Raw genomic sequence first — 26,094 nt, forward strand, 5'->3', positions numbered from 1 at the left:
GTTGTTTGTTCAAACACTCGTTTAACTGTCGATGTGAAAAGGAAACAAGTCTGCCAAAGAGGTAAAAATTCAACCGTGTTCGCGAGCAGAGCACGCTATAAAGTTGGCGAGTAGAGCGGCAGCGCGCTCAGTAAGCTCGTGCGCAATAATGTGATTGACATAATCTCGTGCCGTCACCGGTGGAAAAATCCACCGGTGATGCCACATTTCAGAAGTCACTCGTTCTGCCACGATCCTCCGCCATTTTGCTTTTCATACCCGCGCCCTCCGTTTCTGTATCCAGCGGTCTCCTTCAAAACAAACGAGCGACTTGGAGCAAGTCTACGCCACCTCCAGATGCATGTAATTAACTTGAGGGGGGGGGGGACAGCCACTATCAATAAGGGAGGCAGATTTGTATGGCACAACCACAAGTGAGCAGACAAGCTTGATGCTCTAAAAAAATAGAAAACAGGCCCTAAGCAGATGAATAACAAACGTATGCTTACTCTGCGTCCAGTTGTCCACCATCTTTGTAAGTAACATAAAAATGAAATGACCCTGCTGTATGCGCTGTTATGTCTGCAAATCTATCAGCATCGTCACACTGTTGTCCAGGCAGGCACGTCCACTTCAACTCTGTGTACTTTTTTCTATCAAATGGCTGCTGGTCAGATGCTGGATGGTTACAAAATAAGTGGACACTGTAAGGATGCAGTGAAGGGCCCAGAGTGAAGCGAAGTGTCCATCCTATACAAAACAACACAATTAATTATCATTATTTATAAAAAGCTTGTCAGGTTCATGATTATTCTATGATACCGTAATGATTCGATTAAGCGCCCTCCTTCCAATAAGCGCCCCCTTTCAAATAAGCGCCCTCCTTCGAAATGTGTTTTTGTCAATAAGCGCCCCTATTCCAATAAGCGGCTTATAAAGCGCCCCCATTCTAACAAGCGCCCCCATTCTAATAAGCGCCTCCATTCTAATAAACGCCGCATTCTTAGTAAGCGCCCCCATCGTCGATAACTGCACCAACTGAAGTCATCAACGTCGAATAGATAAACTCATGAACATTTACCGTACCGTTCATGTATATATTTACTGCTAAAATGAACAATCCTTTTATAAATAAAAGCAACCCAACTTTCAACAATTTGTTATGATACAGTATCTGTTATTGTCAATATTTATTAAAGTTTTGTTTTGAACATTCGGTTGTTTCCTAAAAAATTACATAAGCGCCCTGTCCCAAATAAGCGCCCTGTCTCGAATAAGCGCCCTCCCTTGAGGTGCCAAAGGTAAATAAGCGCCCCGGGCGCTAAATCGAATCATTACGGTAAATGTTTTTTGGGGGAGGAGGTGGTGTTGGTAGAAGAGGAGGAGCCTGATGGCTCATTGTTGCTGCAGCTTAGGTAACTAGGTCTATTGCTTCATATACTTTCTCTTTAATGGTAGGTCCCTACCACCCCTGGTACCACCGCCCCCATCCCTCAGATCCCTAGTTTTGCATTTGTTACATGTACCTCTTGTCAACATATCAACATCATCATGCCACACATTAGTTGCACAACATTAAAATCATTTTTTGAAGTCAGCTCATTCGTTTATGTGGTTATTCTCAAACAGTAAAGACGATTGACAGAATAAATTGAATGGAATTACTATACAGTGCACAACTCAAGCCATTTGCATGAATAGGAGTATTGAGAAGCAATATCGGCTATTTATAAACTGACTAAATGTCACGACAATGGAAATGTTTGTTGACTCTCGCATTTCAGTTGTCATTTGCTATAAACGCTATTGACATTCCCCTAAATTTCATCTTAACAAGTTTACAAAATTGTCCCAAAGCTGAAAGATAAATCGGCTTCCATCCCCAGATTTAACATGTGCTCACTCGGGCATGATGTATAACATGCTATTTGGCAAAAATACTTGACTTTGTGATATGGTAATTTTGCCGACGGTCACGATCAGAAAAACAAATAATTAATATTTTTGCATCTCTATACAATAAGCATAAAGTTGTTTCAGTATACGAAGGCGTTGTTACTACTTTGGCCAACTCCTCTATTGTCTCTCTATTTTTAGGAGCCCGTAATTCAATACACAAACCAGAACATTTTTGATTTGATTCCCGGATGCTGTGGTATTAAGCTTAAATATTTCTGTGCCGGCTAGCCCGGCTGCTGTACTGTCGCTTAAGTTTCAAGCAAAATGATCAAACTTACGACTAACTCTTTACCTAGCACTGTGGATCCCTCAAGTTCAAGAACCTTACCTTTTTCGAGTCTGTATAATTTAGCTTCCAATTCTTGTCCGGCTTCTAGTTGAAGCACTCGAACCTGACCCGCCATTTTGGATGATCCCTCTGCGATCAACCGAGCGGAACCTGAGCCGAGTTCATCAAGGGTCGTGTGACGTCCGACGTCACGTATCCCTTGCGTGACCTTGTCATAATCCCAGGGGAAATAAACGGCACGCAATGCATGCAGAAGCGGTGACGTTTCCCAAGAAGGTCTTGGGAATCGAAGGTCAGGAAAAATTTGTCAAAAAAATTAACGCAAACAAAAGTAGCTGCCAACTTATGTATTCAATGATTGTTTAACAAAAGTTGCGTTATCTTGCGTTATCTTGTATATAAGATATTTCTCGCGAGGAGTGTGTTTTTTTTTTTTAAAGCCTGACTTGCAAGGTCAAACGCTGTCCCGTATTTGTTTACAAGGGCCGATCACACAGGCCTGTTGTACTAAAAAAAATGTAGAGATGTCTGTTTACTGAATCTAATAGAACTCAACACATATATAATGTCTCTTTCGTTTGTACAGTCGCCTAGTATCACTCCTTTCTAACTTTCCAGGAGTATGTTGCTTCGTGTTCTTCGCGGCGATTTCTGATTTAACTTGATCTCTGCTCGCTAGAAAAAAAAAGAATTTTCAAACAAGTCCGTAACACAAGAAGGGAGGTGGGTGGCTTTCAAAAGGCTAAATGTTCGGCCAAATGAAAATGGAATGCAAAACTTGACAAAAAATTTGAGATACTAGGGGTAGCCTCAGAGACCGTTCGATTCGGGCTGTGGCAGGCTCCGCCAAGAAAAAAAATGTGTGACACTGCTATGTGTGGAGCAGAGGTTATAGTATCCATGGATACTAAATCCATGTTCAGATATCATACACACGCGACAACTATGAAATGGATACAAATTTATTACAAATACAACTGGCTAAGTAGATATAACCTGATATAAGTACTGTAAATATAAAACAGTGCAAATGAAGTCACCTTCAACGCAGGCGCTCTTTGCGCTCGTCACATAATCTCTCCCTCCCCCCCCCTCCCTCCCCTCCCCCCCCCCCCCCTCAGCTCTTTGTGGGGGAGGAAGGAGAGATTGCGTGACGAACAAAAACAGCGTCTGCGTAGGAGGCTACAAATAAAGCTGTATTAGCATTACATTCACTGCAGCGAAAAACTCTTAAACCCAGTTAGGTAGATACAGGTCCACTAACGTGTGATAATGTTTGGAAAATTTAAAACTCCACAGAAAGGTCTTCACACCTCTACACAATAAGGAGAAAATAGTGCTTTTAAGAAGTCTTCGTTAAAGCACTCGGAAAGTGTCGGATTTTTATTATCCAATCAAAGAAAAGCGCGAGCGTTCGAGAATACTCCGAAACCTGTCACGTTATTATCGTGAGATCTGTTACTTAGCAACTCCCAAAAGAAAACTGCGGGCTCAGGTTTGAAAACTTGGCAAAAAAAAAACTGAAAATCAGCTCTATGAATGCGGTATAAAGCATTTTTTTTACTGAAAGGAATAAATAGCACTTATTGCGGCCAAATTTCGTATCAACCACAGATTTATTTCCTATAATACTTATATGCTCAGCTAAATAAACGAAAGGGTGCTTTCTCTTTTCACTAAGTGAATCTATCCGTCTGATGAAAGGTAAAAATATTTATTTTGTTTTTATTAGTCGTTTTATTATTTAATTACTTATTTCAACGTGGTGGTTTTTACGTAAGCATACACTAACAAAACAAGGGCTCACCCAAAATAACTTATCTTGTACAACGGAAACAATAAAAACAAACTTACGCTAACTCTTTTCTTCGTAGGTAGAATATATGCCAGATATGTTCCAAAGTTGCATAGAACTTACGCTTATCTTAATAATTATATAATATGAGGTATATTACTCTTAGAATACTCGTAGAAACTTAACAATCTCCTTGAATCTTTCAATGGCCCGCAACATTGTACGAAAGATCTGATTGCACGCATCCTTTTCAGTTGATAAGGAACGCTAAACTACTTTGCGGAACATTGCTAACACGGCAATCAAGTTTCTGGTGTTTATAATTACGTAACCAAAATGGAAACGGTAACCGGAACATGTAGGCAAGAAGAATAAACCACAGTTGCTCATTTTGAGAAGAAAAGTTGACTAGAAACAAATACTTGTGTTTAGGTTAGATAGTGAGCAGCCACAGGGCACGATATAGTTGTATCACGCCTTCGCGCGCAATTTCAACGGTGGTCACTAGGCCGGTGAGCGATTTCTAGCATTGCGCGCAATGTTGCAGATAGCAGACACACTTTCAAACAGGTGCGCACAATGTGTAAAAGTAGAAGCAATTCTACTTCTACAGTATAAAGCGCTATAAGCATCGTTTACAAGGGTGACCACACTGTGTGCGATTTCTAACATTGCGCGCCGTCTAGGCCCAAAAAAAACGGGCTCCAGGACTCCGGGCCCCCAAAGAAATGTAGCTCCGCGCTCTGTGGAAAATATTTTCAGGCCTCCATTCTCTAAAGCAAAGATCTCCAAGCAGCAAAATGATGAGGCTCCGGGCTCCAGTGCGAAAATTTTAGGGCTCCTTGACTCCCCCTCATCCCTTTGGGACCCTGAGATAGACGACACACGTTTCAAGAAACAGCTGCGCGCAATGTTGTTCCGTGCGTCCGGGCCTTTTGTTCGACATTCTAAACCTACACATTACCAGTCTACCTATCTTCTTAGTATGCATGTTGAGTCTATAATACACAAATCTGCATAAGCAGAATCAGTGTAACACTGAATTAACTCAGATCAGTAAGTCATCTCTTATGTCGATATTAATCCTCTTCTTTGTAAGTAGGAATATTTTCAGACGTAATCGTTCTTGATGGTTGCTCTGATCCTCCAGGCCATGTAGCTCTTCATTAGCTCGTAACAGAAATTGTATTGATCCTATACGAAGAGAAAAAAATCAGTTTTATTATATTTATCTGGCAGGATGCACGCTGTGATTTTTCAATTACGGACCGTATTCTACAGTATGACCCGCTTCCAGCGCGCTTGACTTCAAATGTCTCCCGCTCTAGAGAATAGAATATGAGTAACCCCTCGTTTTTCTCAAGGTCAATCGAGTGGCGATCGTACAAGGCCGGAGACGTAATCTATCAAACAAGAGAAACAGTGTTTCAGCGAGATATCAAAACACCGAGAAGAGAGTTAAAAATAAGACGCGCAGCGGAGTATTTTTGACGATATTCGAGGTGTTTGGATAGCCGATAAAACACTGTCTCGAGTGTTTGATATAGTTTCTCAATCAAAACAAAAACTACGGAGTAAACTGATAAATAAAATGCTAAAAAATCTATGCTAATTAAAGACTGGGTATCCAAACCTCCTTCACAGTTATGATTTTCTTTGTGTTAACTTGATGAATTATTAATGAGTTTGAGAAGTAATACTGACAAAGGACAATTTAACAAACGACAGCGTAAGGGTTACGTGACCTAAACAGAATAGATTGTGTGGACCCATTCTACTGACCGCGTTAGAGACCAGTCCTGCCCTTTGTGATCTAAGCCACCTGACGGTTTGGAATATATCCACGTCATCCTCAGTCTCCAGTCTCTCAATACTCAAACACAAGCTGAGAAATACTCCTGTGCGGCCATCACCATTACTACAAGGACAGAATAGTGGTGAAAAATATTAATCTGAACATAATATATTTTCTTTACTTTATTTTTGAATAGAAAATTTAAAATGGCTTACTATTAAAACAATCATTAAAAAAACCTCCTGTAATTTTATTTTGCGGTAAACGGATCAAAAACAATCAGCTACAAAGAGCCAACAGCAATTCAATTCGTTACGACTTAACAGTGGTACCGCACTTTTCGTCTTATTTTCGTCTTATACAAATCTGGAAACTGCATGAGTTCTCAGTGGAGTGTAAATTGTATAAGGCCAATCTTTTTGCGAAGAGGAATGTCACAGCGGCATGTTGCAGGGACAAAATGACAGCATGTACACACGCAAGAAAGTGAAGCAGGAACATGATGCAGGGACATATCTCACTAAATCCCATTGCGACACATCGCTGCAACATATCCGGTCCCTTAGTGTCTCAGCACCTTTAGTTGTCAAACAGGTTAGTCGGGTCGCACCCCACCTTACAGTGGCCTATAAATACAGTGCGTTGCAGACGAACTTAACCCGGTATAGGACTATACCGGAGTTTAGTTCGTCTGCAACGCAGGCTACGAATACATCGCTCCCGGCCGGTTTAACGCCAAACAGGCCGGGAGCGATGAGAGGCGGCTGTGTTCGCAGGCTAACCATACCTAATTGAGAAATCGGGATTTCCCTGTACCTGCAGTGTACGATGATAGGTCCGTTGTGCTCCCCAGGCTCCACCTTGTGAACCTGCTGTTGTAGGTACACAAGGCTCTCGGCCCGAGTCAGCCCATTCTCCTTCCAGCCGTGGTATTGAAAGTGATACAATACAAGACTTTCATCACTCTATGAATGAAAAGAAAAATAAGACATTGCTACATTAGCCTAAGACAAAATACTCATTATCACACGTCTACAAACAAATGTAAGGAATTCGAAAGCAAATTACATTAAACCAAATCTATGGACTTAATGGAACGTTTCGCAGTTTCTGATGGCCGGTGAATTCAAGTACAAAAAATGGAACTCGCCTCATTACATTTCCTTGGATTTTGGCAACGATTTGGCTTTAAAGGGACACTGTCACCAGCTTCACTACAAAAACGCAAGAGCCTAAAGACGTATGGAAACCTACGAACAGCGCTCCAGTTTTGTTAAAAATTACTATGCCTGTGCACTGAAGCTAAAAACAAGTGATATTATTGTGATCTCATCAGGAATTTTTTGAAAAAGTAAGACCGATTTTTTCAAGTTTTGCTGTTGTAGACTGGAAAAACATCTAAAAATGAATTATGGCTCCCTTTTTCCTTTAACAACAATTTACTTTATATCTTCATTTTGATGTACTAGGTGACTTTTATGTACGAGAAGACCACGTCGCCAATTTTAGTTCTTTTTACAAAAATCAGTAAAATCCCCGTGATAGTGTCCCTTTAAGCATGTAATTATTCTCCCGAGATATAGCGAACTAGGCAAACTACATGTGTTAGTGTGTGACCGCCGAAAACAGCATGATGAAGTTGCGAAGAAAACCGGATAATGAATACATGCCAATAACCTAAAAGTACCGTAATATACCTAGTCCACACTGACCCGGGTAAATTTGAAAACGGAGAAATTTGAAAATGCCGCGTAAAATGTTTTCCGTCCACATTAACCCGGGTAAATTTGAAAACGATACGCTTCATTAGTAAGTAAAAGTAAAAGTAAAGTCTTTATTTAACGAGGGTAGCACTAAAATAACATAAAAAATACTAACAAACCAATGGCCCTCTAAAATTATTTACAATAAAATATAAAAATACACTTTTTCACGCTCCAATTCCAAACGCTCATTGGTGAGCGTTTTTGAAAAGCTCCGTTTTCGGTGACCGAAAACGCCATTTCAGTGTGGACGGTTGGCCTAACCGGAGAAAAAAAGATGAGCTTTCAAATTTACCCGGGTCAGTGTGGACGGGGCCATAGACACGTATAAGATTTTTACTAATGTTTCAACTTTCATCTCCAGTCGCGTTCTACTTTTCTGTCGCAGTAGAGTTGTAGAAAGTTAAAGATCGCCAAATATTCCACACCTTGTAATTTTACAAGTTTGCCTTTCAACCAAGATTCCTTCAGAAACTGTTAAATAGTCTATCGTTTTCAGAAAAGTCATGGAGAAGTTACAAAACACACTCACCCCGTGACGTCTTAGTTTAAAGACCCTTTGGGTGTGGTCCTCGAGAATCTCTTCGTCAATCTTCGTCACCCGAAGCATTCCATATCTGGCACAACCTTCTTCCGGCCAATACCGAACGCTTTGTTCCTAATAGTACGGAAATAGTAATTATACAAAGCGAGGGAAAGCTCTTAGGAATAAAAATATTTCAGAAGAAAACTTTCTTTTTTACTGAATGGGAGAAGCTTACTATAACCTAAAGTGAAAAATAAAGCAAATTCGTTCATCTATACTCAATGAGGTTAGTTATTTATGTGTTGCAGTATTACCACTCCGTTGCCCTGGAGATCAGTGAGCATGACCACTATGGTTGACCGCTGTTCCCACACCATGCGCCAAAAGTCGTTAATAGTGCTCGCCATTGGCCCTTGAGTGGCGATGTACAAATTACCTTCGTTGTAACTCTGACAAGAAACAAAACAAGATCAAACATCTCCACTGCGATGTCTTAGCTGGTTGTGTTGTAGCAGATGTTAATTGTGTACCTAAGAGTGAATAATACTGCTGTAGCAAAACAACTTAAACCTTGACAAGGCAGTTTACACGACTTTGATTTTTCTTATAGAGAAATTTGTTTTACTGAATACATGATAAGTGGTGACTTGGGTAAAGTGAAAGAGAGAGAGGGTAGCAAGTCACTTGTAGTATTTGACTTGCTACCACTTCTCCACTTATTTTCAATTTGTTTTACGTTGAGTTATATTTAGTGAGTTTGGGACACCTTTTAATTTTGCATTCAATTTATATTACTTAATCAAGATAAGACCAAGGAAAAAACAAGGTGTTTTCTGAAGTACAGTATAATTCAATCCCTAAATTCTCTCTAGTCGACCTAGGGCTCAGGGACTGGATTAGGTGATGAAAAGGAACTGTCTACAAACGGGCCTAGTGGCTCTCACTTCTGGTATTTATAAACTGTACAATAAAGCGACGAGAAGTATTACTACTCTCCCTAGCCCTGGACGGGATGCTAGTCCATCGTAGCCTCCAGCATTCTGTCAAATTGCTCTAACCGGCCATTCGCCGTTATCCATTTTACTCCTGAGTTGGGAGAGGCTTTGTGAGATTTAAGTGTCTTGCCCAAGAACAAACGGCACAGACAAAAGGCAGCAACCACCAACCAGTAGGCAAGCAGCGTCTCATATTGCTGGATTGAAAGGCGTAACTTCAATACCAAACTAAATTTCCAGATTAAATCCCGGTATCAAAATGGTTTTATCAGAAACGTAAAAACACACAAAATGTGAGGTAACTTACATCGATGAAGCTGGCGTTTATATAATCTGAACAAGGCTCGTCTGAGATCGTCCTTAGACAAACTCTGTTGTGGTTAACTTGAAAAAAAAAACAATTTCAAAAAAAGAACAAACAAATAGCATAAGTTAAATGGCCCGAAAGGCAGAAAAATTAGATCATTTCTTTTTACTCTACAAAATCTAAGCCTCCTGATTCAATATAGAAAATGTTTTAATAGCCATGACAGTAAAACCGGTTTATACAATGTGCGTGTGGAGTTCCGCGGCAAAGGCGCGTGTAGCTTGGTGGATTTTAAGTAAGTAATAGAGCAGTTTTCAGTTGAGTGTCGTAAAACCAAAACCAAAGTTATCTCTCTAGACAATCACAAAGAACACAGACAATCCAGTAAGCCAATTAAAAAACGAAACAAATACATGTAGTCGGAACGAAGCGCGGGAAAACGTGCGCGAGCGAGTCACGATTGGTTTTGGTTTTACTTCTGACTGGCGGAGAAAGTGGCGCGAGAGTTTTAAACTTATCCCTGAGCGAAGTAATGCAAAACCAATGCAAATGCGAATTACTTTCGACACTCAAGTGAAAACCACTCTAATAACAACAACAACAAATTGTGTTCATGGTTGCTACAATTCCCGACATACTTGTACAGCGACCTAACATTTGAGCTATAAAGGACATCACTTTTCATCTTATCTAGCCGTCAAAACTTTTTATGAGCAGGATTGAAGGAGACCTTCCGTGAAAGAAAGAGCCATAATAGGTCATAATAAACGTTATTTCAGTATTTATTCATGTACGCGTTGTGATTGACAAATTTCCAAATCCAATTACTCGCGATTACAACAATAAACTTTCACCATGTGAAGAAAGGATAAGTAAAATTGATGAAGGTAAAATGGGAAATGAAAGAGTTGTTAAATTTCTTGCTTACATGGCAATATCTCGGGACAGCGGTTTTTCACTACGTTTTCCCGAACCAATGCTTCCCTAAAGAGGGCCGGGTTGGTAGAATAGTCTTGAAGATTCTGTTGATAAAAAATAAAAAAGAAAGAAAGACAGAAAGACGAACATGTCAGTCTTATACGTTCATTTTTTTAATTTAATGGGCGAACTAGAAGGGTTTCATCGTAAAAACGTTAGGAACCACCTACAGCATAACGGACAGCAAGAATCAAAAGTACTGCTTCGTATCTTTCTTTTGAATGGACACAAACAAAGGTTTCGTCTACAGACATACGTAAAAGCCATCCTGAACAGTATAATAAACATATAAAATGAAAGTACGGCTCATCAGCGGTGGTTAAATACAAACAAAGACACGGATGGCTAAAAGTGACGAAGATTGAAAGAGATTGCAATATGGGTTTTTGAAATACTGTTAGGCTGACCAGTTTTCAAAGTTAAGCTTGTATCTTAAAATTATAACGCCCGGGAGGCACATTTGGTTGTAATGTCTTATAACAGGGGACGTTAAAGAACCCACACACTATTCGCAAAGAGTAGGGCACGAAGTTCCCGGTGTTGTGGTCTGGCCTGTGTAGTAAATTACAGTAGTGTACAGCGCATTTGATCATTACAAGAAAAATGCGCTATATAAATTGATTATCATTATCATTATCATTAGAGCAGTTTTCAATTGAGTGTCGTAAAACCAAAACCAAAGTAATTACTCTGGCCAATCACAAAGGACACAGACAATCCAGTGAACCAATCAAAACTCGAAGCAAATACATGTAGCTGGCACGAAGCGCGGGAAAACGTGCGCGAGCGAGTCACGATTGGTTTTGGTTTTACTCCTGATTGGCTGAGAAAGTGGCGCGAGATTTTTAAGCCAATCACTAAGCGTAGTAATGCAAAACCAAAGCAAACGCAATCAACTTTCGACACTCAAGTGAAAACCGCTCTAATGAAGCTAATTGGTTTGTCTTTTAGATCCATAGAAGTAATTTCTTAAAAACATTAAGTTTCACAACGAGTGTTTGGCAAAACTTAATAAAATAAACTTAACTCAGCCTTAACACAGTCCCTTAAGTTACAGCTTAAAATAGCTACAACTGTCACCTCAAATTCTGTTGTCCTTTGAGCAAGGACCTCGGGTTCATCTCCCGTAACGCACAACAAACCGCTGCCCAGTTCACTTGACGGGATCGTAGTCACACCACAGATGCACGCGTCTCTAAGAACATCATATATGAACCGGTACTGCTCCTAAAAAGGCAAATGTGTAAAGTAACGTATTATTAGTTTGGAAATAACTTGAAGTATAACTAGGCGTACTGTTATAATTAACAATTAGACTACTTAATCTGAGTTTTCTATGAGCGAATATTCATCGAGGCGCAGCCAAGTTTACTTTCTTAGAAAACGAGGGCAAGTAGACTTATAACTGCTTTAGAAGACACTCTATATGATTGAAGTACAAAATCTACACTACACAAAATCTACACTCAGGATTATTTTTTCTTTTAAGGAAATGTGCCCGTGCGTTCTATAGGCAAATTAAAAACAGTGGGAGAACCAATCAGATTCGCGCATTTCCAATAGAAAACGAGTGAGGGTCGTCATGTTTTAGAATCAGCAAATATTTTCATTTTCAGGTGATTAGTAAAAAACAGGAGCTCCTAGTAAAAACGTGTCATTTGACGTGATACCCCTCGCGAAACACGATTCAAACTTGTTTGCTTGGGTAGTTTACTGATAAATTTTGTTTCAAGATCATAAAAGGTTCGGGTAAAGAAACTGTTTTTTTAGAGAGATAACAAACACCGTAACACAAAAAATCTATATTTGGCTTAAAACATTATTTGCCCTCAAGGCTCGCGATGTCTGATCCTCGATCATCAATTTGGAAACAACCCACTTATTAGGGCGTATGTTCACGCCAAAAGAGTATTATCGTTAGGAGACGAGGGAATACGGGGAATTAATGGGGGGAATAAGGGAACAAGGACCCCCCACCCCCTTTGGAAGGCCCTCATACTTGCACCTCACCTCTGTTTGAACCATATAGTTTCTTTGTTTTCTCATTTGTGCGACAAATCCATACACGTCTACCAACTTCTCAGTTTCCATTTGCTCCATAAGCGAGTCAATTGCGATGAACGATCCTGTTCGTCCGACACCGGCACTGAAAAATTCATAAATAGTGTTTTCACTCATCAAGATCAGAAGAAAGGAATGAAAAGAAAAATAACGATGGAAACTTTTGGTTGTGTTGTGTTGTGTTGTGTTATGTTATGTTGTGTTGTGTTGTGTTTTGTTGTGTTTTGTTGTGTTGTGTTGTGTTGTGTTGTGTTGTGTTGTGTACATGTTTTGTTGTGTTGTGTTGTGTTGTGTTGTGTTGTGTTGTGTTGTGTTGTGTGTGTTGTTGTGTTGTGTTGTGTTGTGTTTTGTTGTGTTTTGTTGTGTTGTGTTGTGTTGTGTTGTGTTGTGTTGTGTGTGTTGTGTGTGCTGTGCTGTGTTGTGTTGTGTTGTGTTGTGTTGTGTTGTGTTGTGTTGTGTTGTGTTGTGTTGTGTTGTGTTGTGTTGTGTTGTGTTGTGTTGTGTTGTGTTGTGTTGTGTTGTGGTGTGGTGTGGTGTGGTGTGGTGTGGTGTGGTGTGGTGTGGTGTGGTGTGGTGTGGTGTGGTGTGGTGTGGTGTGGTGTGGTGTGGTGTGGTGTGGTGTGGTGTGGTGTGGTGTGGTGTGGTGTGGTGTGGTGTGGTGTTGTGTTGTGTTGTGTTGTGTTGTGTTGTGTTGTGTTGTGTTGTGTTGTGTTGTGTTGTTTCTGGGTTAGGGTTAGGGTTTAGGGTTAGGGTTTAGGGTTAGGGTTAGGGTTAGGGTTATGGTTAGGGTTAGGGGGTTTAGGGTTAGGGTTAGAGTTAGGGTTAGGGTTAGGGTTAGGGTTAGGGTTAGGGTTAGGGTTTAGGGTTAGGGTTAGGGTTAGGGTTAGGGTTAGGGTTAGGGTTAGGGTTAGGGTTAGGGTTAGGGTTGTGTTGTCCTTTTTTGTGTTGTTGTTGTGTTGTGTTGTGTTGTGTTGTGTTGTGTTGTGTTGTGTTGTGTTGTAATGACCCTGGCTGCGGGTTCGAACCCGAGTTCAAGTCGTCCCAGGCGAGGGTTTCACGGTTTGTTAAATCGCACTTGCTCAAAAAAGGGGTCTCTGTTTTGTCTGAAAAAGAAGCTGTTTTACAGTCAAAACACTAGGCGAGATTAAATGGTATACCCTACTGTTGCTTGAGTGACTATTGACCTGCAATGAACGATGACTGGTCCAGGATCAGTAGCCAGAAGTGTCCTCAACTTGTGATGAAACATTAAGAACCCGGCAGTGTCCCGCGGGACCGAGTGATCAGGCCATGAGGTGAAGTGATACTGAATGACCTCTCGTTTATCCATACTATCGGGATCTGTTGACTTCAGTGTAACAAATAAAAGCTTTGACATTTAGGCAGGGACGGCGGAACATTTTTCCAGGCGGGGGGGGGGGGGGTGTGACTAGTGACTTTAAAGTGGGGGGGGCTTAAGAGACTTTTCTCTTAGTAAGTCTTAATTTTTTCGTTAAAAGTGGGGGGGCTAAAGCCCCCCCCCCCAGTCCCCCCGGCTCCGCCGTCCCTGTAAGGCTATGTTTACAAGGGCCCGCTTAAAAACCGATCCAAATGGAAAATTGGACCAGAGACGCCTTCTGTTTACACGGAACCGTTCTGGATCCGGAACGGATCCAAAACTGAACCTGCTGTTTAGCAGGTCCAGGTTTGGTTCCGGACCGGTTCCAGAACAGACAATAAAGTACCAGGTGTTTTCATGGAACCGTTTGGAACCAATCTGGATCGGTGAGTGTTGAGTAAATATGGAAAAGGTTGGACGGGGGAGGGAGCTTACAACCTGAATATTTTTCTGTTAGCACAAAGATGAAAATATAATCGGGGAGCTTATACCAGCGAGGGGGCTTTTACCCGTCATTTGACGCGATATTCGGTTAAGAAATAAACTAACTAAGCATTTCCTTCGGGCCAAAAATTTGCCTGGTCATCAGGAGGGGTTCCATTGAATCTCTGCCTAAAGTTTACATGGTGTTTCATAAAAAACTATGTGCAATCTTTCACTCACCCAAACAATAAATTCCCTGGTAGTCCAGTCCGACATCACCATACTACTAAGTAGCGATACAACCACGTGACCGTACTTTGTCAGCTCTGACTCGTGCCAGTACCTCTCACACATTGCTTCGTCCTATATTTTGAACAAATTGTTCCACATACGTTCACAATAAAAGAGACCAATAGCTTACTTAATAGTTTCTAACGTTGTCTTTAAGTACACTTTCTATGAAGCTTACAGAGTCGCCATTATTTACTAATGAAGTTCCACTATACTATGATGCGCTGGAGTATGGGAGAACTTTGATTATTAATTATCTTGCATGATGAGAGAGGAAAAGATATAAATGAGTGTAGGTAATATAATATATGTTTAACGAATTTTCATTAACACAATAAACGTACTTCTCTTCCCTGCATTTCAATCATAACTATCGTTTTAACATTCTTCTCCCAAACCATCCGCCAGAAATCGTTTATTGTGTCCTTCAAGGGACCTAAAAAAATGTTCAAAATAAAACAAGTTAGTAGATCAATAAAAAACAGGAAATTCGCCTGACTAAGTTCGTTGTATAACGTGTATATCATTTGTTTCATTAAGCCTCCAACGACTCACTTAATTTAAATTTTAAAAGCATCAAAAGCAAATTTTTTAATACCTTGGGTTGCGATGTACTTAGCTGGAAAGCTGTATCCCTAATATAAAATATATTTAAATCAATGAAATTGTATGATACCTTAGTAAATCAATCAATTAATCAATCAGTCAGTCATTCAGCTAGCCAACCAGTCATCCAGCCACCCAGCCAGCCAGTCTGTCAGTCAGGCAGTCAGTCAGTCAGTTAGTCAGTCAGTCAGTCAGTCAGTCGGTCGGTCGTCGGTCGTCGTCAGTCAGACAGTCCGTAAGTCGGTCAGTCAGTTAGTCAGTCAGTCCGCCAGTCAGTCATTCAGTCAGGCAGTCAGTCAGTCAGTCAGTCAGTCAGTCAGTCAGTCAGTCAGTCAGTCAGTCAGTCGTCAGTCAGTCAGTCAGTCAGTCAGACAGTCCGTAGTCGTCAGTCAGTTAGTCAGTCAGTCCGCCAGTCAGTCAGACAGTCAGGCAGTCAGACAGTCAGTCCGGCGAGTATTATTATTTTGCTCCCAAGAATCATATTTCACATCGGTTTCTATATGTTATGTTAATATACTATAGGGCGGGACCCTCAACGAACTCTTCTCGACTTAACGGGGAGAGCCTTTGTTAAAATCATTTAAATCAATGCAATAACAAGTTCGAGGTTTTAAATGAAATATGACAATACTAGTCAAGCTATTCGACAATACAGTAAGGAAGAAACTTACATCCACATAATTGGCGTTGATGTAGTCTGATCCAGGAGTCTCTCTCTTAGCTGTTAGGACAACACGACTATGATCATCTGTAGATACAACGTTTTTTAACATCGTTTAGTAACATGGCATCTCTGTTGATTACCAGTCAAGACGCAGAAGCGTGCTTTGCTTCCTGAAAAAGCCAACTTCAGTATAACCCCGGACTCGACTAACTCGAACATCCCTGTTAACTCGAACTAACTTCCATTTCCCTTAGATTCGACCCCACTTTTCGGTCATTTTAACTCGGTTAATTCGAACTCGGATAACTCGATTACCCCGCCGCTAACCCGAACTATCTTCCATTTCCCTTGGATTTGACCCCACTTTTCAGTCATTTTCGGTTAACTCGAACTCAGATAAATCGAGAACGACGTGCTGACTCGAACTAAATTTCGTTTCCCTTGATCAAAAGTTGGGTAAAATTTAGCCTGATAACTCGAATTCCGGTTCTTGCAACTCGCCACGGTTGCCCATTGAATAGAGCAACGAACAGATCACGTATTTCACAGCCATTTTCCACTCCATTCCATAAGAATGTATGATCGTGTTAGAGTTTCTGACGAGTTAAGTTCAAGTTGCACTATACTGTGGCGCCTGCTGTATACTGAAGTGCTGAAAAATCAGTAAACTAACAATTCTCAACTTGGCAAAATTATTATTCAATCGACCCCGAAAACTCAAACCCCGCTAACTCGAACTGTTTCGTTTCCCTTCAGAGTTCGAGTTACCGAGGTTCTACTGTATTTTCAAAATGAAAATTGAAGCACGCATTTGCACAGAACAACGGATGAAAGGTTCGGAAAATTCTTCCACATTTTATAGCGACTGCATTGATATATCAGTATGATGATAATGATGACGGTATTTTCAACTTACACGCTACTATGTTACAGTAGCGGTTTTTGCTTCTGTTATGCGCATCCTGGCTTGCTTCCCAAGTTGTTTTCCATGTGAGTCGTTCAAGGCACTGAAAGTAAAAGAAAAAAGGTAGTTTATACATGTATAACGCCTCGTCATTCGGGTACGGGATATGTCAACTCCCAAGTGACGTTTTCCTGATGTAGACTGCGGCTTCAATTGGTAATTAAAGTCTGCGTCCGGCCATGTGGCCCATAACACCAGAGCTCACCCCGGTTTCAGTAGCATTAAGCGACTTCGGACATTTCTACTCCCCGCTGGATGGGACGCTAGTCTATTGCAGGATTACTACCAACATTTAATTCGCCGGCACCCAGAAGGAGATTATACACCTAGGTGGAGAGAGGCATTGTACGAGTAAGGGTTGTTTAGTCTCTTGCCCAAGAACACAACGGCAATGATAACGGCCAGGGTTGGAACGCGGATCGCTCGATCAAGAGTCCAGCGGATAAACCCATTATGCCACAGCACCGCCCCCCCCCTCACAGTCTAGTCTAACGCAGGTCATCGCAAGGTTACCTTCCTCCCCCGCATTTAATTTGTCGGTACCCACTAAATACACCTGGGTGGAGATAGGCACTGAGAGAGTGAAGTCTTGAACTCTTCAAACCTTAAACTCGTCGTTAAATAAGGCGTTGTTGTTGTCATGGAAATGAGCACAGTGTTCCGCAAGCTCTTTGACAGGAATAGGTCGTCTGGGACGAGCAGTATGTGATATGATGGACACTGCAAAGCAACAATACTAATTTTATCTGAGTCACCGCTTCCAAAACTAACCATAATGCAGCGCATTCACACGGCTTATGGTCTCGTTTTTTTGGGGCCCGGGGCCGGTGGGGGGGGGGGGGAAAAAAAAATACTGCTACTGAGTTAACACTTAGACAAAGTGCTTTGTGGAGTGTGCGGCGTTTATTGGTTAAATTAATGAAACCTCCTCTATTTTGTCAGTAATGGTCTTGAAACTTTGTGACGTTTATCCAAAAGGTACTAAGAAATGGAGTGAAAGAAGTACTAGTAGTAGTATATATCGTTTTATAGGACTAATGGTATATAGATACTTACATGAACGTTTTTGAATATCTTCTTTTTTCTTTGAGCGTCGCGATTCTCGTCTGTAAAAAAGAAAAACAGTTTAACAATACTATATTAGTTCTACAGAAGCGATTTTCTTTCATTGTTTGTGGCTGTATACTCGCGAAGAATTAGCATCCGTACTCGACTAACTGTTTGAAAACCAGATTGAACAAGATTTAGGAAGCTAGGAGAAAGGGACCCTCGGGCAGACGGGGTCAGAAGGATTCTTGTAGCCATCCTAAGATACGATACCGTAATTATTCTAAAATAACCAAATTCTCATACTAAAAAATAAGTCAACCTTACCAGAAAGTAACACCCCCCCCCCCCTGCCCCACCACCCCTCCTCCTAGGAAATACGCCAACCAATAAGTTATCACCTATCCTTGTGCCTGGTGGCCTTAACAAATACGTTTATACGGTGTTAGAATATGGCCCTAGAAACTCGCATAAGAAGAACACATTTATTTCTAGCACCAAGCATGTTCGTCGATATCAAGATTGTTCAGTATTTCTTCCCCGATTCTTTTAGCCAAGCTTATACATTAGAGCAGTTTTCAAAAAAACCCAAACCAAAGTAATTACTCTGGCCAATCACAAAGGACACAGATTTTTTAAGTTTTTTTTTTTTTTTTTGTATTTCAATCCAGTGAACCAATCAAAACTCGAAGCAAATACATGTAGCCGGCACGAAGCGCGGGAAAACGTGCGCGAGCGAGTCACGATTGGTTTTGGTTTTAAATCTGATTGGCGTAGCAATGCAAAACCAAAGCAAACGCTCCCTCTTTTGTAATTAACTTTCGACACTCAAGTGAAAACCGCTCTATTTCTTAATTTAAACAATGGAATGCAAGACAGAAAAGTGTATAGTGTGCAAACCTGACAAGTACAAATGTAGTGACTAATACCAGGAGAAATACAACACCAACCAGACCAGCCACAATCCATATCAGATTGGATTTGAAAATGTTAGGCTTATGAGCTGCAAAAATAAATGCAATCTTTCACTAAAAAAGTACATAACGTTGTTTTTTGTGGCTCTCTTTTAACTGCCAAAACCAAAATAAACACTGGCCAATCACAACAAACGAGACCAACTGAACCAATCAGAAAACAAAGCAAAAACTTCCAACGGTAAAAAGCGCGGGAAACATGCAACCGGTACCAAGCGCGGGCGAGTGCGGGAAACAGGCAACCGGTACCAAGCGCGGGAAACAGGTAACGGGTACCAAGGGCGGGAAAATGCGCCTACGTGAAATCACGACTGACTTTGGTTTTGTTCTTGATTGGTTGAAGAACGACACGTTTGTTTGATTGGTTACAGCACGTTAGACGACCTTTTTTAACCAATCACAGCGCTCGGCCCAAACTAAAGCAAACACGAAAAACGCAAAGAATTTCTTTCGACCTTCCATGCAAAACTTCTATTTTTTATAGTAATGCCAAATTATACAATTAAATGTTATTATCGTAATTCATTGAAAGCTTTCTACTGCTCTTAAAAAAATGAAAACCTATCCTCATTTTTAGAATCAGTATCTCACTTGATTTGAGGTGCCTTACCAGATTAATTTACGGTTTGCGCCAAAAGGTTGGAAGTTCATTCAATCACAAACGAGCAATTTACGGAAAAATTCAATAGTTATAGTTGCGTAATGATAGCTGTTCGTAATCGTTTCCTCATCGACTATTTATCTCAGAAGAACGCTACCTTTTCCTCAACTGGCTTTTTATTTTACTAAAAACTGTCCCCATAATAAAGTTTAGTATCGTTATTAAGCCGTAATGAAATGTTGGAAGTAGCAATATTTACCTTCCGATGTTTGAATGTTGGGCGAGTGTTGGACGGTGATCTCATCACTCATTTGTCCTGGTAACGAGTTAAACGCCTGTACCTAGGGTGGAGAGGGTAACAATTAAAACGAAAACATAATTGAGCCACTTGTTAGCGGAAAACTAAACTTTAACAAAGGACAAAAATGTGCACCTAGGATGTACGCAATTATTACTAACACAACAATTACTTACATCAATGTTGAAATAGGCCTAAAGCGGAGACTTTTGAAAACGAATCTCTATTGTTTTTGTGAGGTCAGTTAAAGTGGTGGCACACAACCAATCTTAAATCCAGTCCACCGTTGCTGAAGCACAAATTTTACGCACGTGCGGTGACAAACCTATCACGTTTCGATGCGTTTTGCGTTCAAATTTGAAAGGTGTGGCTAATAAATGATGATGATGATGATATGATGATGATGATGATGATGATGATGATGATGATGATGATGATGATGATATGATGATGATGATGATGATGATGATGAGAGAGAGAAATGATGATGATGATGATGATGATAATGATGATGATGATGACAGGTGTAAACGTTATAAAAGTAGAAATGCATGGTTTGATTATGTTTACATTGTTTTCAGGCCTCGTATTCCCATATACGATATCATCCGTTTTTAATCCGTTTTCATTTGACCGAAAACGTAGCAAAGATTTGCACTCACAAGACTATTCAGTCGGGGGAACAAGTGCCAGTTGATTGCGACATCACTTCTCCGAGAAGTGACTGAGCCCGCGGCTTTCGTCCCAGAAGTTGCTAAGCAACATGACGTATTTGCACGCGCGATTGCTTTCGGAGTACTCGTAAGTCCTCGCGCAAGTTTTTGATTGGATGTAATAATTCGGAAATTCTTCGAGTGCCTCAACGAAGATTTGCCAAAACTGGCACTTATTTCCCTGACTGTATTATAGTATCGTTTTCAAATGTCAAAATGTACAAGCAAAAATAGTTAAACTGTGCTTTTACCAACGAGCCTTCCTAAACTTTTGTTTGTTTGTTTTCGTTTCACTTACTTTAATCTTGTACTCATTCGCGACATCAGGAAGAGACACCTCATACGTCACATACTCTTTGTCGACGTCAGAGTGCACGGTATAGGTTTTAGTAACTCCATCGCTATCGCTAAAGTGAAGCACGTATTTCTTGATGATGCCATTTGTTTCTTCAGGTTTCCTCCATTGAAGAACTAGACGTGATTTCTCTTTATGCTTTACTGAAATCCTGCGAGGAGGAGAGGGAACTAGAACGGAGAGAGGCAAAGGTTGATTAGAACAAGTGAAACTATCGCATGTTATTACTTTTTTTTACAATCCTCGACTACTATGAAAATCAATTATAGAAAATTGAGCTGTAGAGCCTGGCCTATATATCATCGCTGGCAAACGCTAAATAGACCGTTTATTTGCGATAGCCACCATGTTTGTTTGCGGACAACGTGGCTAATTTGCATTATATATGAAAACCACCATGGAGGAAATTGTGAATATGGTCTATTGCAAGCAAATAAAACTTGACCAAGATGGAAAAATCTGCTTGTGGCTTACTTCCATACGCTTTTAATGTAACAGAATAAAAATGTCTTTGAAGGGGTTAACTCTAGCCTCCTACGCTAACGCCCTTTGGATCGTCACGCGTTCCCCTCCCGCGCGTGACAAGCTCAAAGAGCGTCTGGGTAGGAGGCTAGCTAAACTCTAGCCTGTTCCAGGCTCTCGAAAGTTGAAGGGAAAAGGAAAAAAGCGGGCGAGCGAGGAAAAAACGAGGGGAAAGAAGGCGAGCAAAGGAAGGAAACCATGCAGCGCTTCCCCAAGTACCGAGAGCCTGGAACACGCTAGCTAAACTCAAGATGAAGTTTATTTTGGGCGAGGCAAATTAATCCTATGGGCATACCATCTTCAGGCATGATAACATCAACAGGAGCAGAAAATTTGCCCCAGTTGTCCTGCCCAACCTCCTCTCGGACCATAAACGAGTACATGTTATAAGGCTTCAATCCACCAACTTGAGTTTCTCTGCGGTATGGGCTTCCCGCATTCACGATCTTATGACCATCGACATTGGAGTCAGCGGGGTTACCCACATGAAGCCACTTTACCATGTAACGCGTCACAAGCCCCGTGAAGCCTGGGTGCGACCGCCAAGTGATGCGTACACTCTGTGGGCTTTCTGTAACCACGTGGACTTCTTGAGGACTGTTTGGAACTGCAACAGAATGACGAATTATCTTTTTGTTTTACAAAGTATGAACGGAGCTAGACCAAATAGTACATAACGAGCGGTTCCCAATTCACTATGGAAAGCTATTCTGTTTTATTTGACTAGCCTGTGTACAGCCGTCCCGCTCCGCTCAAAAGAATCCCGTCCGCGATTTTTTTTTTAGCGGAGCGGGACGGCTGTACACAGGCTATCTTTGGCTTGCTTTCGCTAGGCTCCTGCAATGTTCTGAAACTAATCTGCGCAAACACACTTTTTTAACCACTCAGAAACAACACCAAAACCAATCGTAGCTTGGCTTACGCGTGTTTTCCCGAGCTTGAAACGTGTTGCATGTTTTCCCGCGCTTGGCACAGGTTTCACGTTTTCCCGCGCTTAGCACGGGTTGCATGTTTTGACGCACTTGGTACAGGAAGCATGTTTTTCGCGCTTAGCACGGGTGGGTGTTTTGCCGCGCTAAACAAGATAAGATAAACGAGACCAAAAATTACAAAGGCATAAATTTACCTGCTGGAGGCGTTGAAACAAATTCTTTTTCGCTGTTTGGCCCAGCGCCCTTTCCCGTGAAGCCCGTGATCCAGACGCGATACTTTGTAAGCGGTTTCAAATTGTCCAAGGTAGCATGCGTCAAAGATCCATTGACAGTGATCACGTTCTTGATGACGGGGTAGCTCGTGTCTTCCTGGCTGTAGTGCACGTGATACCCCAGTAGTTTTCCTTGCACGTGATGTTTTGGAATGGCTTCCCACTGAACGAACACTGAGTTGGATGTTTTCGCCGACAGTTGGAGAAGTCGAGGAGCATGTGATGGCACTAGTTCAAAGATTATATAAACAGAATCGTGGCTTAGTAGAATGTAGAATAATATAGAAGGTTCGCCAATTAAGTCTCTAATAACGTCTGTTAGCAGCGTTAAAGCAGTAAAGATGTGTTAAGGGCGGTTTACACGTTACGATTTGTCGGCCCAACTTGATCCAAGCAAATTTACACGCTGCGATTCGCGATCGTTTGCCGGCCATTTGAAAGGATGAAAATCGGCCCGATTTCTAAACAGATACAGTAAACACCCGCGTGTAAGAACCTAGTGGTTTAAGAACCTGCTGGCAGAAATTTGCCATTTTAATACCCCAAAATATAAGAACCTGTTTAGCCAAGCAAATTCAGCAGGTTCTTATAGTGGGTTATAGAAATTTTTATGAACATTTTTAACAGAACATCCCAAACTGTATTTACAAATAAAGGGACAGACACAAGACTGTTTGTCTCTGGACATTGCAGAGGGAGCAAACAGTATGAATAAATGCTGCATATGAAGGACCCCCAATTTTTCCCGTACAACAAAACTATGGCTCCTCCTTAGAAATTAAGAACCTTATTAAGAACCTACTTGCCTAAATACCAATAACTACCCCCAAATAAAGAAATTGCCAAATTAGAAAATTGTAGGTTCTTACACGCGGGTGTTTAATGTATTGCAACAGATTTTTAAGAAATCAGGCCGACTTTTAAATGCGCACTCATTTTCTTATCAGATCTGGGCCAAATCGGCCGACAAATCGTACCGTGTAAACCAGTCTTTAGTTTCAAAAAGAATCCAATACGTTATTGCTACAAAAGTGTTTCAGATTTAGTTCAATTGAAGACACTCTATAGAACATAGAAATGACGTAGTAATTCTAAATGTTCAAAACTTTAAAGTTTAACTGCAAAGTTGTCACGTGACACTCACCATCCTCATCAGTTATTACTGTCACTGGTCTACTAGGAGGACCGCTGCCCGCATCAGTGAAAGCAGACACCCAAATGTCATAAGACATAAATGGTTCTAAATCAGTTATCTCTACTCTCTGAGTCGACGTATTGACTGATAGGACTTTTATCACTCCTACATGGCTGGCTGAACGTCTGACCTTTGACCTCCCAGTTCTGTAATACACGTGATAGCCTCGTAATATTCCGGGAACGTCCTTCTCAGGGACTGGGCTCCATTCTATCAAGATACTGCGAGACCCAGTGCTCCGAGCTTGTAGTGAGTCTGGGGCGCGGCTGGGAACTGGGTAGAAAAGAATTTGAAGACGTTATATGCGCGGAAGAAATTTCATGAATCGTACATCTATGTGTTTGATATTAATTGGCAAATAGACCCGCCTCACGAGTTGAAGAATTATTTGGCATAATATGAGAAAACATTTTGAGCTCAAAATAATTATGCATGCGGATAAAATTAAGGTATTCTTTCAGAAGTAGCTACCGGTACTAAACAGCCATGTCATCGTTGCCATCCGGGAAAGAGTCAAACAAACAAGAATGATCGCAAAATATTCTATTCGTATTTCGGTGGGAAGTTCATCCAAGTGGGAATGGAACGTGACCGATTCAGTAATGTGGAATACCTTTCCACTTGACTTTAAATTTCAGAAATTCAAACCTTATTTTTTTCATGGGATCGCAACAGTTATTTTCTGATCTCTACAGACGTTACACTTATTTTGACGAAGAAAACCAGGAAATCGAGTAATATTTATTTGAGTTGCACAAAAATCGAGTACCAGAATAAATCCTATTGCGTTATTTCCAACCCTAATAAAAGGTAAAGATTAAGTTATTATCCGTGATAACACCAACAACAATTTCTTAACAGAGTCTGCGAAAATGAATTTCAAAGTTCACAAGCTATAGGCAAAATCTCAGGTGCAGCCATTCTGAAAAATCGTCTTTTGAAAAGCGATTTAGTGGAATTCAGTGGAACGCCGAAATTTGTTTCTGATGTTTGATGTTGTTAGAAAAGATTTCTTTTGATATGATATTTAAAGCAATTACACAAAAGTTTGCAATGAGGTGTAAATGATTTTGTTACATAATTTTGTCCAATAACTACTCGAAGTCCTGGCGGATGAAACTCACCGTCTTCCATTGTGGTGACCTTAACTGCTGAACTTGTTTCCCCCAGTCCCTCATCCGTCATAGCTGATACTGTCACCGTGTAAGTGGAGAATTTTTTGAGACCTGTCAACTGTGCGGTTGATTTTCTCGATCCTATCTTCTTCGTATAAGCCTTCCCTGAAGCGTCCCTGTAGGTCACGTGATAGCCTGTTAAAGTATCCGAAGGGGAGGTGTAAACTGGATCCCAGGTTACCGTCAAGCAGGTCGAGCACGGACTAAACACCTTTACGTTTTGTGGAGCCTCTGAACCTGTGAGACAAATTTAGGTGATTACCAATAGGAATGACATCGAAAAATAAGAAAAACATCGCTGAGATCACATTGACCTGAAATGTTTCTTCCAGCCTTCAGTGGTATTAAATAGAATTTTTATAATTCCAATTTTCCCAAAAAAATCCCTCAAGAATTTTATTTTTCCCTGACCATTTCCTGACCTGTGGCAATCCTGCTACCCCTTGTTAAAAAGTTATTTTTTCCTTTAAATTCAAACAAACAAGTTTCGTGCACTAGGCAGAAAAATGATGGGGCAAAATCATTTTCTCACCATATTTGGTAGTGATATTATGCGTGCGACCAAGAGCACCGTTTCTAATCCAGCCCCTGATGCGAGTGAACCCCGTCAGGCGCACCCCATACGTAGTGTTCTTTTTGAGTCCCACGATGATCACGCTGAGAGTTGATTGGTTCACTTGAATGATGTGGTTATCATGTGACACGCGAGGCATCTTCCAATAAATGACGTAATAACCCCGAAGAATTCCGTTGACGTGTTCTTGAGGTATTGGCGCCCAGGCCACCTTAATAGCGGTAGAATTGGCTGTCAGAGATGTAACACGAGGAGCGACTGTAGGAACTGCAAGTCAAAAAAGAAAATAAATCAGACACTGCATGGAAAGTTAGTTTACATAGAAACTGCTCCGCTTTCGAGCGCCAATATGTCTTTCTTCAAAATAGGCAGAATTTGGTCATTTTATGTTGTCGTTCTGCAGAAGACAAAAATCTCGTCCCCAGAGGCCGCGATTCTTCTGGTCTGCGCCAGGGATCGGGACCTCTTGGCTAATCTGAAAGCCCGTCACAAAGGTGACCGAATCTGATTGGCTATTGAAAACTTGTTCGTTTCACCACAATCTCCGGCGCACGCGCACAATCAAACCGGAACTAGCCCAGAGCCGTTGAGTTTCCCGACCGCTGGTTAAGGGGAACACAGGCTTTGGGAACGAGATTGCAGAAGACGGTTAAGAAATGTAAC

The 26,094-nt window shown here is 41.1% G+C and overlaps 3 protein-coding genes across 4 annotated transcripts in view; 1 reads left to right on the top strand and 2 right to left on the bottom strand.

The window, feature by feature from the left end:
* The window catches only part of LOC144638101 (glycogen debranching enzyme-like), a 35,467-nt gene extending 33,105 nt beyond the window's left edge, over positions 1 to 2,362 (bottom strand). For both annotated transcript variants that reach the window (XM_078497250.1, XM_078497251.1), the window contains exons 1-2: positions 2,267 to 2,362; positions 489 to 729 (exon numbers count right to left, since the gene is read on the bottom strand). In XM_078497250.1, the coding sequence (XP_078353376.1) occupies positions 489 to 729; positions 2,267 to 2,342 (317 nt within the window). In that variant the 5' untranslated portion in view covers positions 2,343 to 2,362. The remainder of the gene's footprint in view (positions 1 to 488; positions 730 to 2,266) is intronic.
* The window catches only part of LOC144638335 (uncharacterized), a 265,610-nt gene that overhangs the window by 177,932 nt on the left and 61,584 nt on the right, over positions 1 to 26,094 (top strand). The window lies entirely within an intron of this gene.
* Positions 3,176 to 26,094, bottom strand: part of LOC144638108 (receptor-type tyrosine-protein phosphatase F-like) — a 30,595-nt gene continuing 7,676 nt past the window's right edge. The window contains exons 4-28 of the mRNA XM_078497283.1: positions 25,390 to 25,698; positions 24,807 to 25,094; positions 23,632 to 23,955; positions 22,410 to 22,715; positions 21,579 to 21,890; positions 20,705 to 20,931; positions 19,655 to 19,736; positions 18,721 to 18,823; positions 17,830 to 17,879; positions 17,378 to 17,493; positions 16,726 to 16,816; positions 15,817 to 15,893; positions 15,138 to 15,174; positions 14,884 to 14,975; positions 14,489 to 14,611; positions 13,632 to 13,795; positions 12,397 to 12,532; positions 11,467 to 11,613; positions 10,337 to 10,430; positions 9,409 to 9,485; positions 8,421 to 8,555; positions 8,113 to 8,238; positions 6,634 to 6,782; positions 5,805 to 5,940; positions 3,176 to 5,216 (exon numbers count right to left, since the gene is read on the bottom strand). Of these exons, the coding sequence (XP_078353409.1) occupies positions 5,133 to 5,216; positions 5,805 to 5,940; positions 6,634 to 6,782; positions 8,113 to 8,238; positions 8,421 to 8,555; positions 9,409 to 9,485; positions 10,337 to 10,430; positions 11,467 to 11,613; positions 12,397 to 12,532; positions 13,632 to 13,795; positions 14,489 to 14,611; positions 14,884 to 14,975; positions 15,138 to 15,174; positions 15,817 to 15,893; positions 16,726 to 16,816; positions 17,378 to 17,493; positions 17,830 to 17,879; positions 18,721 to 18,823; positions 19,655 to 19,736; positions 20,705 to 20,931; positions 21,579 to 21,890; positions 22,410 to 22,715; positions 23,632 to 23,955; positions 24,807 to 25,094; positions 25,390 to 25,698 (3,785 nt within the window). The 3' untranslated portion in view covers positions 3,176 to 5,132. The remainder of the gene's footprint in view (positions 5,217 to 5,804; positions 5,941 to 6,633; positions 6,783 to 8,112; positions 8,239 to 8,420; positions 8,556 to 9,408; positions 9,486 to 10,336; positions 10,431 to 11,466; positions 11,614 to 12,396; positions 12,533 to 13,631; positions 13,796 to 14,488; positions 14,612 to 14,883; positions 14,976 to 15,137; positions 15,175 to 15,816; positions 15,894 to 16,725; positions 16,817 to 17,377; positions 17,494 to 17,829; positions 17,880 to 18,720; positions 18,824 to 19,654; positions 19,737 to 20,704; positions 20,932 to 21,578; positions 21,891 to 22,409; positions 22,716 to 23,631; positions 23,956 to 24,806; positions 25,095 to 25,389; positions 25,699 to 26,094) is intronic.

This window comes from Oculina patagonica, chromosome 14 (assembly GCF_052425735.1).
Source record: "Oculina patagonica isolate OP01 chromosome 14, crgOcupat, whole genome shotgun sequence".
Lineage (NCBI taxonomy): Eukaryota > Metazoa > Cnidaria > Anthozoa > Scleractinia > Oculinidae > Oculina > Oculina patagonica.